Genomic DNA, 17,724 nt, shown 5'->3' with positions numbered 1-17,724 from the left:
ACAGAACAGAGTACAATAGATGAGGAGAGGAGAGGAGAGGAGAGGAGAGGAGAGGAGAGCTGGATAAGATCAGAGGAGGGGAAACAAGGAAAAGAGAGGGAAAGGAGGAGAGGAGACTACAGCATGCAAGGATAGTAAATGAAGGAGGGGGGAAAAGGACACAAAGGGAAGAGAGGAGACAAGATGAGAAAATTAGGAAAGGAAAAGAGGACAGGAAACAAAAAGAGGAATAAGGAGATGAAAGATGTGAGAAAAGATGAAAGAAGAAAAGACAACTGGAAAGCAAACAAGTAGAGGACAGAAAATATGAACAGGTGAGGAAATGAGGTGAGGAGGTTAGGAGAGGAAGCACAGAGAGAAGGGGAGGCAAGTAATGGAGAGGACACAAAACAAGGAGTTAAGATCAGAAAAGGAAACAGAGAAGAGAGGAAACAAGGAGAGGATAAAAGATAAGAAGGAAAGGACACAAGAAGAGTAGAGGAAATAAGGAAAGGTAAGGAAATTAGGTGAGGAAACAAGGAGACATGGGGAGGAGAGGAAAGGAGAGGACGTGAAGAGAAAAGATGAGAGAAAAAAAGGAGAGGAGAGGAAACAAGGAGAATAGGAGATAAGAATGAAGGAAAGGAGACAAGTTGAGGAGACGAAATAAGGAAAGGGAAGGAAATTAGGGAAGGAAACATTTACAGAAGGGGAGGGGAGGAAAGGAGAGGACACAAAGAGAGGAAAGGAAATAAGAGAAGACAAGGAGAGGAGAGGAAGAAAAGCAAGGAAACACAAAGAAAATGAGAAGAGAGGAGAGGAAACAAAGAGAGGATAGGAGATAAGATAAAGGATAGGAGACAAGTAGAGGAGAGGAAAGAAGGAGAGGAGAAGGCATGATGAACCCTCGATGTAACATTAAGTGTCTCTCTGTCTTCCACAGCATCTGTCCAGCAGACACAGTGTTCAGCAGAGCACCACACAGGTACAGTACAAGATAGTGCAGTAACGTCTGTGTAGTTCTGTCACTGTTAAGCACTAAATTTATCTTAATACTACACTACAGTTTTTAGATGCTGCTGCTCTGCAGATGCATTTCCATTTTATCAGACTCAGCTACATTTATCTGCTGCACTTAAAGGCTGTGAGGTCCATACAGAAATCAGTTTACCTATAATGCTTGTTTTGTGGTGGATTTCCAGGGTGACAGTACACGGCAGCGGCACGGGGAGCCGTGCAGAGTTCCAGTACCGCACCACCTACTGGTCAACCTGAAGAGCTTCACCTACAACAGCATCGGAGAAGACACTGACATATTCTTCTCTCTGTACGACCTGAGAGAGGGCAAGACCATCAGGTAGGAACTTTTTACAATTGACCTATGGCTAAGTCCCGCCCTCAAACACGATGAGCCAATCACAGTGCGTATAGCCATTCCCATACACTCGGACATTCTCTGCCTGGACGTCCATTGAAATGCATTACAGAAAGTCAGTTTTGTTCAGTTTTATGAGTTTTTTTCTGAGATTTGAAGTTTAAAAATGGTCAAACGGTGTGCATGAGGTACATGCAACTCTGACACAAGGTATCCTGAGAGGCTGGGCGACCAGGTGTATTTTTACACTTTAAACCACATCTCAACCGAGAAAAGTGTCTCCTTTGGATAAAGTTGTGTGGTAACGTTAGACCACAACATCAACTCAACGTGAATAAGATTAACAATGATGTCTACATCTGTTCTAAGGTAAGTCAACATTGTGTTTGAGGCAACATATTGTCACTTTGCTGGAAAGAAATATAAAGTTATCTTTAACATCTCTGGCTAACGTTAGCTAAAGTTAGCCTAACGTTAGCTCCTAGCTGCGTTGTTCATCATGTCACCTTGTTTGCTGGGAGTTCATTAGCCTATTTTGTTCTAGTTTTCTACTTTGGTGATCAGTAGCTATGTTTCCATCCAAAAGTGATTCAAATCATTGGGAAATGTGCATTAAAAGAAATACAAATACTGTGTGTTTCCATTAAATGTACGGACTTTGGTGAAAACTACAAACTCGCGCAAGTTTTCCGCAGAACCGGAAATAAAAGTCTCGCATTCTTCTACATTTTCTGGTGGTTGGCAACCAGCTTGTAAATGCATTACTGCCTTCCCAACCCGGAGTGTGGATATCACCATGGAGAGAGGTGCGCTACGTCAAACTTAATTCGAACATAACTGTTTCCATCCCCCGTTTGTGAATCATCATTTTTTCGAATCAACCAAAACCCAGCTAAAGCGAGCGTATTTTAGTTTGTGCGAATCAGGGGATTTTAATTTTAATTTTGGCGTTTCCATCATAATTTTCCGACGCGATACTTCTAGATGCGCATCTAAACAGGCTGATGGAAACATGGCTATTGTTAGCTGTTGTCCAAAGGGCTCTAGTTAAGCTAACGTTAACTTCTGGAGCTTAGCTTCATTAACTTATCTGTAATGGCAGAGATAACAAAGGTTGGCAAACGTTATGCTGAATGATTCAGTGTAAATACTGTAGCACCAAACTAACGGAGAGACACTCTTGGTAAAGATGGTAAAAAGGCCGTTATCCTTTTCTCATATTCTGAGCCAAAAACCTTAACTTCAGTGGCACTTTGATGAACCAAAATTTGATTGTTATGTCTCCAAAAATCATCAATTGCCTCCTGCGAAATGCCGTGTACTGTGACACCTGCCATAGCACCGGTCATTGAATGTTGATATTTTGTCTGAGTGAGTGGAGGGGGGCGGGGCTTAGCCATAGATCAATTTCCATAGCTCAACCTCAATGTTCCCTCTCTTTTAGCTTTGTTTTGTATCTCCACCAACTCCTGAGGGAAATATCTGTCTGTAATGCTCCTCTGTGTTCACTAGCTAGTCTCTAACCATGTCTGTGTCTAAGTGCTGCTGAGCAGGTAGAGTACAGCAGCTTTTGACAGCTTTACCTCAGACACTATAAGAGCCCTGAGTTGATCTAGAGCAGTAAAGTTGCAGCCGGACAGATGAACAATGAGCTGAAACTCACTGAGGCTGTGTAAAGACGAGACGAGCTGCAGATTCAGCTGATTGTTCTCTGGAGGTTCTTAACTACCAGAGACACCCAACACACTGCCACGCTGTGTTCACATTTGTAGCCGCTTTAAGTACAATACTGTTAAAGTGTGTTCAAGGTTTGTCTTTTTCTGTCGCTGCCCTCTCCCTCTCTCTCACACACACACACACACACACCTCACATGATAGTGGCAAGTGGCCACATGGAGCTGTTGTGAATAATACATGACCACACACACACACACACACACACACACACACACACCACCACCACCAGCATAATGACTTGTATCAATTATGCATTAGTGAGTAATCACAATGCTAACATTTAAGGAATTGCTAATGTCAATAATGAGGTTGATGTAGGTCAACTGTGATGGCATGAGGGTGTGTGTGTGTGTGTGTGTGTGTGTGTGTGTGTGTGTGTGCGTGTGTGTGTGTTGGATTTTTGTCCCCTTCAGGAAACAGAGGGGCTCAACAAACTCTCCCTCATCTTTTTGTTTCTCTCTGTCTCTTCATCACAAACCAGCTAGAGGCTCAGTGATGTACTAACACACACGCACACACACACACACACACACACACACACACACACACACACACTTTTGACCTTGGCAGCCGGTTTTCAATGTCTAGTCTGACTCAGCATTAGAGTCTAATGACAAGACTGCTCCTCTGAGACACTCCAATGGAAGAGAAGAAGGAAGGAGAGAGGGCAGGAGAGAAGGGAGGGCGGGGGGTAAGAGAGGAAACAGGCGATAAGAGGAAAAGAAGACGAGAGGAAAGCGGAGACCAGACAAGAAAAGGAGGGGAGGAAACAAGAGAGGAGATGAGGAAAGAAAAGTGGGGGAAGAGATAAGACAAGCAGGACAGAGAAGGAAACTAGAGGAGAGGAGACAAGAAAAAGGGGAGAGTAAACAAGAGGAGAGGAAGGAGGAAGCAAGGAGACAAAAGAAAGGAGTGAAGACAAGAAAGGAGGAGAGGAAACAGTAGAGGAGGGAAGAATGTAGCAGAGGAGAGGAAACAGGAGACAAGAGGAGACAAGAAAAGGAGGAGAAGAAATACAACAAGAAGGACAGGAAAGGAAATGAGAGAAGAGGAGACAAGAAAATGGGGAAGGAAAACAAGAGAGGGGCGGAAAGAGGAGATGAGGGGATAAAAGAGAGGAGAAGGAAAAAAAGGGAGAGGTCACAGGGGGGTAGGAGAGGAGAGGAAACAAGAGGAGGAAAAACGGGAAGAGTCAACAAGAAAAGGAGAAGAGAAAACAAGAAAGAAGAGGAAACAAAGAGTTTAGAGTGAAAATGTAGGGGGGGGTAAGAGGAGAGGAGAAAAGGAGGCAAGACAAGACGGGGAAGGAAACAAAATAGGAGAGGAAACAGGAGAGGAGGGGAAAAATGTAGGAGAGAAAACAAGATGGGGAGGACACAAAATTGGAGAGGAAGCAGGAGAGGGGGGAAAGAAGAAGAGGATAGAAAATGAGAGGAAGGAGGAGAGGAGAGCAAGAAAGAGAGAAAAGGAGACAAGAAAAGGAGGAGAGGAGGAACTTATGGCTGACACTAACTTTCTAAATAATCCTCCAGCTATTGAGATTTAACTCACCCATTGAGAGTGTTTGCCCTCAGAGCAGCTCTCCCTCTGAGAATTATTTGTGCAACTAAAACTTTAATCTGTGTGTGTGTGTGTGTGTGTGTGTGTTGCCTCTTGTTTGTCCAGTAAGCACCATGATCCATGTGGAGTGAGAGGCTGAGATGGAGGCAGAGTTTGGGGATGTGTTTGGGTCTCAGCAGGTGGTTTCTCTCTTTGGTTTCCTTCCCAAAGTCCTCAGTGTGTCTCTGTGGGGACTTCTCACAGGAAGCTAAAACCTTCAACAGATTTCTCCTCTCGTCTCTCCTCTCTGTCGCTGCAGGCACACTGGAGACTCCATATTTCAGGGACCAGCCAACAATAGTCTGAGGAAGCCTCATGTTTGTTGTTTTTGTTTGTGCAGGAGGAGCAATACTTTAAACGAACCATTTCTATTAGAATATCTTTCTTTAATTTCATGTGTCTCTCAGATTCATTTTTGACATTTCTGCAAACTGTCTGAGTTAAGGTTTTCCTGTTGCTTGTTTGAATGTGGCTGCAAGTCTTTGGTCAGGCACTGCACACAGAAACACTGTAGTACCGTAAATCTATCTCTAATCTTTTACCAGTGAAAAACAGCACGGTCTCTCTCTGTGTTCTGTAACAGACCTTAAAATCTCATCTCTCCAAGGTGTGTGACTCACAGGACTCTGTTCACCTTCCTCTCACCATAATGTTCCTCTCTTTAGCTTTCCTTTTTTCTTCTTACATGATTTTACAGTGACCACAGGAGTTGTGTTCAGGAGTTGTTGCTCCAGTGAGAGTGTGTTCTCTCTAATACACTGTGTGATTTTCATTTTGTCACTTTAGTTAATAGAGTCAACTGAAAGCCTTAATAATACTTGGTTGGTTGGCCAGTCCACAAAAATTTCCACACCCTTTGGTGGCTGGAGATTTTGCTCCTCTACACATTGTCTAAGACTTCTGGAGTTGTGCACACTGATGTTTTAAATCAATGTTCAAGGAATATCGGTGGGTCTTGAAATATCATTCCTACATGAACAACAAGTGAAGGGAACAGTAGAAGTACTAAATACAAATGTGAGTTCAAAGCACAGACTGTATAAAACAAAGATGCAGCTTCCATAACATCACCCACTGGTTTGTGGACTGCCATTCTGATGCCTCGATTTCACCATTACAGCCATTACCATCTTGTTTTTTTGAAGCCAGTAACCTTATGTGGATGAGAGGGTGGAGTTGTGAAGGAGAGAGTAGAGCTTAGATCAGGCCCAAAAAATTCAGCCCGAGTCCGGTTTAAACCAGACTTGTTTTTTTAAGGATACGAACGTGGACATTGAAGGCAGACTCTTGTCTTTCTTTCCATGGCAAGCCTTCGTCATGTGTCTCTTAAGCAGGGGTGGGCTGGGGTTGAAATTCAGCCCAGGAGCTTGATTTGGAGAGGCCTTTTTTCTGATCGCACGACGGATGCAAGTGGAACCGTAATTTTAACACAAATACTTTATTTGCAGTATAAAAACAATCTAATGATATTAAACACAACACACACAGATTAGTCAGTCAGTAGAGTCATTAGTCATACTTCTACTGTTATTATACACATATGACTATTGTCACACATGTATACTGCCAGATATTAATACATACTTTCAACATATTGTACCACAATAGCCAGAACTATAACTATAATATTATTACTTTCAATAATGTTGTTGTAAGCTACTGTCATTACCTGCATCTCTCTCTCTCTCTCTCTCTCTCTCTCTCTGTCTCATTGTGTCATATGGATTACTGTTAATTTATTATGTTGATCTGTTCTGTACGACATCTATTGCACGTCTGTCCGTCCTGGAAGAGGGATCCCTCCTCAGTTGCTCTTCCTGAGGTTTCTACCGTTTTTTCCCCGTTAAAGGGTTTTTTTTGGGGAGTTTTTCCTTATCCGCTGCGAGGGTCATAAGGACAGAGGGATGTCGTATGCTGTAAAGCCCTGTGAGGCAAATTGTGATTTGTGATATTGGGCTTTATAAATAAAATTGATTGATTGATTGATAGAGTGTATTGAATATAATATAATTCTATGCAAAGACCTATTGCCAACCCAGTCCTGCACACTGCACCTGTACCTGGCACTGTTTTTTTGTGGTTCCTGCTCCACTTTCCTCCTCCTTCTCCTCCTCTTCCTCCTTCTTCTCCTCCACCTCCTCTTCCATCTCCTCCTCCTCCTTCTCCTGTCCCTCCTCATCTGTCTCTTCCTCCTCCTCACTCCTATGACTGGCATTATCCTGTCCCTCTGCATCAACTCCACGACTGACACCGGCCTTGTCAGCTAATAATAACAATAACAGCAACAATGATAGCAAAGAATTCAGTGTTAGAACACAAATACAATATAAAAATCAACATAACAAAAGCGCCATACACACACACACACACGCACGCACACACACACACACACACACACACACACACTGTAAATGAATTACTCACTTTAATGTATTTTTCTTGAGCTGGTAAAAATATTATCCTTTTAACTTTGAACACAGACTCTCTCCTGAAATAGGCTGTTTTCTTTTGCAATAAAGAAATTTGTGCTTTTTTCTGGTCAGCCAGTATGGATTTTATTTTTAATTGATAAAGCAGATTAATGATTTATGCACGTATGGCGTAACATTGCTGATAGGCTACCTTTAATGTTCTGTGTGCCCTGAACACATCCAAAAACACAAACTAGAGTTGTCAATGGGCCTGAAAATTACAACCCAACCCGACCCGGTCTGCGGGTTTTTAAGCCCAGCCCCGACACAGCCGACACACCAGCATTAGACTAATTGTCTGCACGAATAAAAGGAAGCCAGAGGCCCGACCCGAGTCATTTGCATATTTTTTCCGGTCGGGTTTGTCGGGCCGGCCCGACCCCTCTGGGATGATAGGGCCATGTAGGCAGTGCTTGCTAGCCGCTTGTATCCCCCCTTAATATGCAAAATGTTAGATGGACCCAGTCTAACGTTCCACTCTGTGCCACTGCCACCTGCGGCTGCGAGGGCAGGCTGCTGCGCTCAACCCCAGCTGCATTTTATGGGGTAAAAAAAGGTTCCGACCACTGGCCGGTTCGGCCTGGAACAGACTGGCCGTTCAGGAATACTCTTGAACCTCCCTATGGCCAGCCCGCCCCTGCTCTTAAGTGTGGAGGTCCCCGTCTTTATGCTGTCATATACCAGCATCGTGCTGCACTTGGTACACTCGAAGAAGCCGACACACACGTTGTCACCGTCGACAACTCACATGTGTGCGGCCAGTGGCACCGTCAAGGGGGGCCCACGGGTTGGGTCGGGTCCGGGTCGGGTCGGGTCTGGGTCGGGTTCGGGCTCGGGCAAAGAATCTAAGCTCTCAGTTGTCATGGAGGGTAAATGAGCTACAGAGACCAAAACTGTTTATTGCACCAGGCTGTAAACATGTTAATATCTGCTGTAAAGTTGGACATTTTAACATGGGGGGTCTATAGGGATTGACTCGCCCTTGGAGCCAGCCTCAAGTGGCCATTAGAGGAACTGCAGTGTTTGGCACTTTGGCATTGTCTTCATTATTCAGCCCAGAGGTTGCTGCTTGGTTTATAGTCCAGTCCAGATTAGGGGCAGTTTAATAGACAGAGCAGGTTGGAGAGCATGTGTAATGGATAACATCAGGGTTGGTGGTTTAAATCCCACAGTCAGGTGGAGAATCTGGGCAGAGAGAGTAATCAAGGCTGATTTATGGTTGGGTGCTCAACACTTTTAAGAGTGTTGTTCAACATTTTTAATTCATGCATCAGCGAAATGTTTCAGTGGTCCCATGGTAATTTCCTCCTGTGGCGCTGACATGAAAACTATGTACAGTAGCTTAGTAAATGTCTGTTGTCAGTCAGCCTGGTGAAGGCCATTTGGCCGGTCTCTGTCCTCTCAGCTCCGTACAGACGGCTGCCTCTATGGACAGAGACGTTAAATGCAGGTCAGAGCCAGTGTGGATTTAAAACTACTTCTCCATGGCGACAACAGTAATTCTACAAATCACACTACATGCCAAAATGTGACAGTGTCTGCGGCATAAAGAAATTCTCCTGGTGCGCGCCATAAATTAAAAGTGTTGCGCGACACTTTTTACTGTCAAAAATATGTCATTCCTGTCAGGTGACACTGATCAAAAGTCCAAGCTCCATGCAGGGGATCTGCTGTGTGGCTGATAGTGGAAGGAGGTGGTCGTGTGGGCGGTTCCCATGTGTGAATTTTAATAACATTTGTGTTTGGACAAATTTCTTTGGATAAATAAAACGTCCAGTCTGACTGTGTGTGTATGTGTTTGAGCTGAGGCTCAACTGCAGTCAGATGTGGTACATTTAGAGGATGTATGGTGGTGGAAATGATTGGTTTATATACATCTCCACAGATTGTGTGTTTGTGCGTTTGTGTGTGTGTGTGTGTGTGTGTGTGTGCCGTATATGCATGTGATTGAGTGCATCCAAGCATACATCCATCTGCAGTATACATTAGTGTGTGTTTGCATGTGTATGTGTGTATCCATGCGTTAACGCCAGAATCTGTGTGTGTTTGAACACATTTGTGTCAAACAGAACATTTTCTGAATGCATCCACGTTGTTTATTTTTCCTCCTTCATATTGATGTCGACATAAAATTGTGTGAATAATTCATCTCTGGTTTTGTGTGTGTGTGATTCATTCCTGTGTCTGCATGTGTGTATGTGTGTGTAGGTGAACAGTGAGTGTGTGTGATGTATGTGCATGAGTGTGTGTGCCTGCTGCCACCTGAGGGAAGGTTACAAATTACTTTGGATAGCACATGTGCATATATCTTGTGTGTGTGTGTGTGTGTGTGTGTGTGTGTGTGTGCTCACTTCGACCACAAACTGTCTCTCTGTAACAGGAGCCACGATTGAATGTAAAAACCACTAACTCAATCTTTCTTCGCACCGCCTCCCCCCACGTCTTCCACATACACACACATACACACTCTCCTACTGTTTGGGGAGAAATACATATTTATTCTCTTTTGTTGTATTTGTTTGTTTGGGCCGCAGTATCTCTGGGGATTAGAATAAATTGTTTAGTTTAAAGAGTCGGACATAGTGTGTGTTGTGGGGATTTGTCGGCCCTCGCCGCTGTTGTTTGCAGGGAATTGTGCAAACATTAGCAATAACCCGAGAGATGTTTTTTTATTGTGTGGGAGTAGATACTGAATAATAAAGACTTTATTAAGAACTGTTTTCCTGTAATGAGATACAGTTTAAGGGAACACATGTGTAAGTCAATCCCACACAAATGATAATCATAATAAACTCAAGTAAACTGGAAATTCTGTATGTTCAGGTAGTGAGATGTAGTAAATGATTTGAACTCCACGGCAGCACTATTGACTTAAAGTTAATGTGAGCAGCAACAGACATTAATTAGTCTAAATTCATCCTACACAGCGTTCACTACCTGTTACAGCAGTTTCACAGCAAAATCATGAAGTATTATAAATAATCACTTTGTAATGTAAAGAGCCAGACCTCTTATACCATCCAAGTGATCCACGATTATTTCCAACATGATGGATTTTATTGAGGCTAGTTCTCCCATGATTCTGTGCCATGTGTCTGTCAAGTGGAGCAGAAACTTTGTCCAAATTGCAGCACAAACTGTAAACATCTGCAAGATAAATGAAGTCTAAGTTCAACTTCAACCATAGACTTGAGGCCACAGGCTGAGTGCAGAAAATAATCACAGTCGTGCTGATATTCAGTACAACAACACGACCTTGAGTGTGATAATACTGTCATACAACAGTTCTACAGGCACGATTAATTAATTAACTGTAAGAAGCAGCAGATTATGATAAAAGATATTAAGGAATCATTTGTGTGACTCCAACACAAATAGTTTAGTCAGGACCACTGTAGTCAAATAAAACTTTATTTCCATTTGCAGTATTATATTTGGGGGTATGGCTCTGTTCTGTCCTCAGACCTATGCAGAAAGCCTAAAGTGGAGAGCACAACTCTGCCCTTCCACACGCCAACAAGGAAAGCCTGAGGCAGAGAGAGCACACCTTCCTGCCCTTCCATGCGCCAACATGGAAGTATAAGGCAGGGAGTGCAGCAGCAGATTACACTGATAAGTCAGACACAACATGAAAAGGAGGAGCTGGGGTGGAGGCAGGTTGCAAAGCAGCTTGCAGAGGAAGCGGCAACAGTAGACAGGCCAGAGCAGTTTAAATAGGGCGCCCTGAATGAGATTCACCAATTGGTTGCATAGAAAGGAATCATGTGATCTATCAGCTGACTCCCTTCATCAGTCAGCTGATCCATTGGTTGATCAGCTGATGTAGCTGGGATGTGAGCTGAGCTTGACATCGTGTGCTACCTGAACTGACGCTATGCTTAATTTCCACAACTGAGACTGGACTGTTGCCAAGCAAAAGAAAAACATTCCTGAACTCTAGCTCTCTACTCTGTGTAGGTCTGAACATCACCGCAGGCCAGCTACTCTGTATCAGCTCACATTTATCTGTATGTTTCCATTTATAGTGCAACCAGTGAAATAAGTCTGTTGACAGTCGTTTTGGTAACATGTATGATCCCACTGAGTTAACAGCTCAGACAGTGTGTTGCGACGTCGGCTGATGTCACATGAGCACACCTGGAGGTTTGCGAGAAGTATTCAGGCTTCTTTCCTTCCATTCGTTCTCTTCTGAGGAACATTCATAATTCAAATGTTACTTGTGGAAATATTTTCATCTTTGTGGTGCAAAGTTTGTCACGACGACTGTCAGTGAAGGCTCATAAACGTTTAATGTAATCAACAGTTCAGAAGTCCTCAAACTGTTGATATATATAGATATATAGTTACACACGGTGGTCCGACCTATCTGACATTTCCGCTGTGCTTATTTCATGTACTGTGTTGCTTTGCTAGCATCTTTGATCAACTAAATCTACAGGCATGAAAGCTAGACAATGTACTGCTGTGGATGAGAGCAGCAGCAAAACATATTTGACGGAGACCCACCCTAAAAAATCAATATCAGTTTGAGTGTAGCTATATTTGGAATATTTTTAGTGCTTTGTCTTACACACTAAGTGATCAAGGCAGCAGTAGACCAGCAACCCACGTGTTTTAAAATGTTTTTGTCTGGTGGCTTTGAGATAACGGTCTCAGTTACCTGTTGCAAAAAGGCTGTCTGACGACAAGGTAAGGTGAGGAAAATATTTAATTATAGTGTACACTCAAACAGATTTTTGAACACAGGAGGGAGTTTATTTTGGGTGGCTGAAAACTGTTTGAGGTAGAGTTTGCTCAGCACCATTTCATTTGATATATGTGATGCGGGGGTTCTCTAACCAGAAGTTATTGTGATTCAGTCTATGGCTGCATTTAGCCCGCACAAAACATAGCAAAACGTTTATTAAAATAACATCGGGTAACACCTCTGACACACCCACTAAATGAGAGAAAACATACTGTAAGGCTTCGCTGATGTAAATGGCTGTATGTTCAGTACTCACCCGCCGAAGTTAAGCAAAGTACAGAAACAGAAGATTCCTTGTCCTGTGAAGTGCGTTCCACCCATGCACATCCAGACGGATTAGCCTAGCGTACTTCGTAAGCCGAAAGCACGACAGTACCTGAGTGCCGGTTTCACACAAAACATATCGTTCAACCCGGAAACTGTAGCAAAATGGTGAAAAAAGGTTTGAGATTAAATGTGCCCTATATCAGCACTCATACTCTTGTCCAATCAAATTACTTGGTGGGCAGTAGTAGGCAATTCTGTTTGAAATCATGTGATAATTGATAAATAATGTGGTATAAATATCATAGATACAATCTCATGTACTGGTGGAACCTAAACAGTGTGTTCATATATTCTGTTGCCAGATGCAGCCAGGTGGTGTTTAGTTCTCGTCAAACAAAGAGAAAATCAGCAAATGTCAGTGTATCAGGCTATTCCGCTCACTCTTTACAGATCACTTATGATTGGAGAAATCTTTTAATGTGTCTGAGGCTTCACTGTATTAATGTCAAGCCCACCATTATTGAATAAAAGCATGTCAGCTTAGTCATATTCCCCCTGGATAAATATGGGTTAAAGAACAGAGTCGCTGACACCAGCAGACGATATTTTGCTGTTCCCTGAAGCGAAAAAGGCTGAGACACGTTGCTTTAGAGTTTCCTCACTGCCGGTGCTCCGGGGGGAGAAGAGAAGTAGGCATGAGGAGAAATCAGAGAGAATTTTATCTCTTTCAGAAATCCCCCGAGGAGATTCAGGCAGGGCACCAGGGGTAAATTGCTCGTGGTTTCCTCACCTTGGAGTCGGGCTGAGCGGACCATGCAGATGAGGTCACAGCAATTCCTAAGACTGATATAATCATATTTGATGTTGGAAATTTCTTTATACTTATACCTCCCTCCACATTCATGACATTCTGAAATTGACAACTTGAGAGCTACCTGATAATCAGAATTTTGGGACATAAGATAAAGATTTTATCACAAGCTTGATCTCCAGAGCAGCGAGTGTGCCCAGGCACTAACAGAGACCTTAACACCTTCCACTATTCCTCTGTAAGTTTCCCCCAGGTCATAAGTAAATTCAGGGATCAGAATCTCACTCACGGACACTAAACCTTGTTCTTAACTTAAAGACGGTCGTTGTTGTACTTGTGTTTTTCAGCGAGAAGTTCATGGTCAGACTGAACAAGAATGGCGGACCGAAGAATCCAGAGAAGGTGGACAGGCTGTGTGCCCTCTTCACGGTAACACACACACACACACACACACACACACACACACAAACATAAAATGTTAAAGATGTGCTTAAAATGCAGCTGGTTAGTGTAGTTACAGAAGAGTACATCTGAAGAACTGGGAGGAGGAATATAAAAGTGAGGATACATTGCCCCCTATTGCTGTGTGTCAGTCACAGTCATGACTTCAGCAAAACTCCACCAGGAACCAGTCATGACAAACACATTTTCATTACTTTGGTAGCGTGAGGCTTTTTGGATAAAGGTTTGTCTAGTTTGCTTTATGAATGCTCCAGAAATGATATAAAGCTCAGTCAAGTCGGTAGCATTTGAATGAATATATGAATAATGAATACAGCATCTAAAATGCAGGAGACGCTGCAGGTTTGTGTAAGGCTTATTCACAAGGTTAAGCACATCAATAACAATACAAGAAACAAGGTGAAGAGACATCAACAAACAAGGCACTCTTTATTAAAAAGCTAGTTGAAGCCTCTGTGGTTTCGGGGTGAAGATGGCGACCATGAACCGCAGCATCCTCAGTCAGTCAGTCTCTCTTTCATTCCCTGTCGTCTCTCTACGGAATCTAATAAAGGCATAAAACAAATAAAAAATAATAAAAATTTACAAAAGCAAGTAAAACACGACAGTCTCTTTCCTGTTTTTTTAAATCACAGTGGATGCTGCTGTCATTTTAGTCTGTTTTGGTGCTTGGAGCAAATATTTAAAAAATGCTGCGGGGACATCTCCAGTCGTGCGTTTCTATATTGTAGGTTTGAATATAAACCTTGATATTTCCTGCACATCATCACATCATCATCTGCCTTCTCCTTTCTTACTGAGATGTGATTAATGTCATTTAACAGAGCCAGAAAACGTCAGTGCTGCATTTGAACCTGTATTTTTAGTTTCTGTGTTGTTTCTATCTCTTGGACTCTGCAGGACCTGAGCAACAAAGACATGAAGAGAGATCTCTACATCATCTCCCAGGTCATCAGAACAGGTCAGACTGCAGAAAATTTAAATTCCTCCAGGCATGGACATAGTTTGGAAGTAACAGAAATTTCAGAAAAGTTTTGATTTTACATTTTTTTGGCTGTTGTTTAAAACACATTTATAAAAATGTCGCTACACAAATCCTCTGTATTAGCCTACTTACTGAACATCTAGTGCTGCATTGTTGTTGAAACGTCACTAGTATCACATGATTCGCATAAACCAGGCCGACATAGCGTCATCACCAAGGCCGTGCCCCCTTTTGAGGTAAAGAAACGCTGTCACATCAGAAGAAAAACAGGAAAATGCTTAAAAGCTGTTGCGTAGAGATAGAGCCAAGGCACATTAGCGCTGGGACACATGCTGCGTCTTTAACTGCCTGGGAAACGCAAAGTCAGCCACTGGGTGCTACTCTTGTGAGACTCTGATCCAGCTTTCAAGAGCGCAGAGGAACATTTTGTTGCTAAGCGACCATAACTAGCACCATATCATGGCCTGCTTACCTGAAATCCTGAGTGCAGAGCTGATCTTCCTGCAGATGCTGTTTTTTGAGTGTGTATTAGGCCTAAAATATTGTCTGTGGGACTGATGTAAAGCTCTGGGTGGCCCTGAAATAAAACGACCAACTTCTTTTCTATATTTATCTCAGACTGATACTTACAGGAGAAAAGAGAGAGATATCTATCGGCTGTGATTGGTTGTTCCTTTCAAATGACATGCAAAAGTTGAACTCTGGGTCTGCTGATAAATACTCCGAGTGCCAGACCACACTGACACAAACTGGACCGTCCGTAAACGCTCTCGGTGCAGCGCAGCACCAATCGGAGTGAATGCGTGATTAACTTAACTGTTTGTTAATTAATGTAGAAGCAGAACACTCTGTTTCTTCAAAAAAACAGGGGTCTCATCAGCATCATGCTGGATCTACAAACACACCCTTTGTTTATCTCAGGGAGCAGCTGTTGCACTCTGAAAATAGGTGCGCTGGAATGCTTATGCGTTGAGGCGGCGTCACTCTCACTTTAGCGTGCCTCCTGTGCTTCTACATTGAAAAAATTGGATTTCAGGGTGCAAAAAACACAGCATGTGTACAGTCCCATAGACACATGCATATTTACTGTCAATGTGGTAAATCTCTAAATGATGCCAGTGACAGTTACTACTGATGGATAGCTAATGTTAGCTCGAGTGGGAGGCTGCTGCAGTGCAGTCATACAGTGACACAACTAAATCTCAGCCTGTAGATCAAAGAGTTGGCTTTAACAGGCTGGTTGTTTACAGCCACTGATCCTAGTGATACCTGGTGATTCAGTAAAATATACATTATTGGTTGAATCACCAGGTATCGTGATTCAGATAAGCGATATCCAGCCACTGTGTTGGGTCATGGATCTACTTGGACAGGGGAGGACTTGCTCTGTAGGCCCACCCATTTTAAACTGCTTAAATAAAGTCATGGAAATATGATAAAATATTGTAGAAAAATTCTGGTAAAGTTTTGAAAATTTGTTGGTAGAAATGCGTGGGAACCTTCTATTCAGTGGGACACAGAAAAATCTGCAACACCAACACAATGTTACACAATCAGCCCTGACTTTGTTAAGTTGAATTTGTTTTTGTTGAGACTGTGAGGGAAGAGTTGAGTTCACGGGTCATTTTTGAGTACTGCCTCTACATTAGACTATGAGTCATCATTTATAAAAGGAGACCAAATCAAATACGACCTGTTATTAAGGCCAAGGTTTCAGCTTTTTAGACTGTTAGATTCCAACTTAGACAGAAGTTAATGTTTGTACGCTGCAGAATGAATGTGGATTCTTGTCTATATTGAATATTTCTCGCTTTATAACACACCACCACACACACTTCCTGTTGCAGGTCGTATGCTGTTGAATGACAGTAAGAAGGGTCCTCCACATGTTCAGTACCGTCGGCCGTACGGCTGTGCTATCCTGGCCATGAGCGACGTGCTGCAGACCATCTCAGAGCTCAAAGAGGAGAAAGACTTTGTCCTGAAAGTCTACACGTACGTAGCCGTGCACACACACACACACACACACACACACACACACACACACACACACATACACACACACACACACACACACACATATATATACGCATTATGATTTATTATATGATTATGCTATATATATTTCTGTGTCTATCTTGATTTTTTTTACTTAATATGATCGTCATGATTTTATAGGCATTAATAAGAGTTTCTCCTGGAACTGAAGTTTATTTATAACCAGCTTCCTTCTGACTTCTGAAAAACTTTACTTTAGCCTAATTAACTTTCAGGCTGAAGATCTGCTGATTGCAACAGATTTTATTCAACACTAAATTGACACACACCACAGTCACCACACCAAAACAGATCTGATACCGTTGCACTACCAGCAGGTACTAACCAGACATTAAAGTTTTCTGGGAGCAAGAACTCACAGAGAAACAGGTTCATAAAATCATAACTCCATTCATTTTATATACACAAGGGTCAGATCTCTAGTTCATAGCTTTAGAAAGGAGAACTGCAAGTTCACAAGTACGAACTGAAATACGATACAGCAGGAAGGAATTCATGAAATGGGTGTCATTAACCTTTTAACCTCATCTCACAAACATCTTCACTGAAAAGGAGACACACATACACACAGGGCTCTATTTTCCTTTCAGAAGGAGAGCTTTTGTCACGAGCTGAACATTTTAGGGCAGCGAGGAAAAGTAGTTCAGAGTGAAGCTTGTTAAAATGAATGTGATATAAAGAGTTAGAGAGGGAGGATGGCCAAAAGATTAAAGGTCAGTGAGGAGAGTCAATAAAGAAGGTGATGTCTCATATTTTTTCATCATTGAGCTGTACCATGAAGAGAGATGAGTGGCTTAGCGAGGTATGTTGAGTCTGAAGTTGGAGTTTTCCGTCCTATGAAGGTGGCTGTCTTTTAAAGGGGAACAACACCTAAATTAAGAATATCCGGATATATTATCCGGAACACGATCGTGTTCACGATTGTGAACACGATCTACCCTCTCTCAAAGCCAGAAAACAGAGAGGGTAAGTCTCAAACTTGTGATGTCATAGGGTATAAAGTCTGGCAAACAGAGGACTGATTTTGTGGACTCACAGAATATTTGTTTTCTTTCTTCGGGGTGTCCTACACATTCATTCATTCATTTATGGCGGCCCACCACAGAGCAACATCTGCAGCCACTTATTCATTTTTATTTTTGGAGCTGGATCGTTCATTGCACCACATTCTTGAAGTGGAGAACTCTGGGAACAGACGGAGCAGCAGAACATCAGGCGCAGTGAAAGAGAAAC

The 17,724-nt window shown here is 42.6% G+C and overlaps 1 protein-coding gene across 9 annotated transcripts in view; it reads left to right on the top strand.

Moving 5' to 3' along the window:
* Positions 1 to 17,724, top strand: part of dock3 (dedicator of cytokinesis 3) — a 308,157-nt gene that overhangs the window by 235,455 nt on the left and 54,978 nt on the right. For all 9 annotated transcript variants that reach the window (XM_078171836.1, XM_078171839.1, XM_078171833.1 and 6 more), the window contains exons 8-12: positions 923 to 964; positions 1,182 to 1,336; positions 13,334 to 13,415; positions 14,349 to 14,409; positions 16,281 to 16,428. In XM_078171836.1, the coding sequence (XP_078027962.1) occupies positions 923 to 964; positions 1,182 to 1,336; positions 13,334 to 13,415; positions 14,349 to 14,409; positions 16,281 to 16,428 (488 nt within the window). The remainder of the gene's footprint in view (positions 1 to 922; positions 965 to 1,181; positions 1,337 to 13,333; positions 13,416 to 14,348; positions 14,410 to 16,280; positions 16,429 to 17,724) is intronic.

Source organism: Epinephelus lanceolatus, chromosome 1, assembly GCF_041903045.1.
Source record: "Epinephelus lanceolatus isolate andai-2023 chromosome 1, ASM4190304v1, whole genome shotgun sequence".
Taxonomy (NCBI): Eukaryota; Metazoa; Chordata; class Actinopteri; order Perciformes; family Serranidae; genus Epinephelus; species Epinephelus lanceolatus.
The sequence above is the reverse complement of the archived record's forward strand: the minus strand, read 5'-3'. Positions and strand labels throughout refer to the sequence as shown.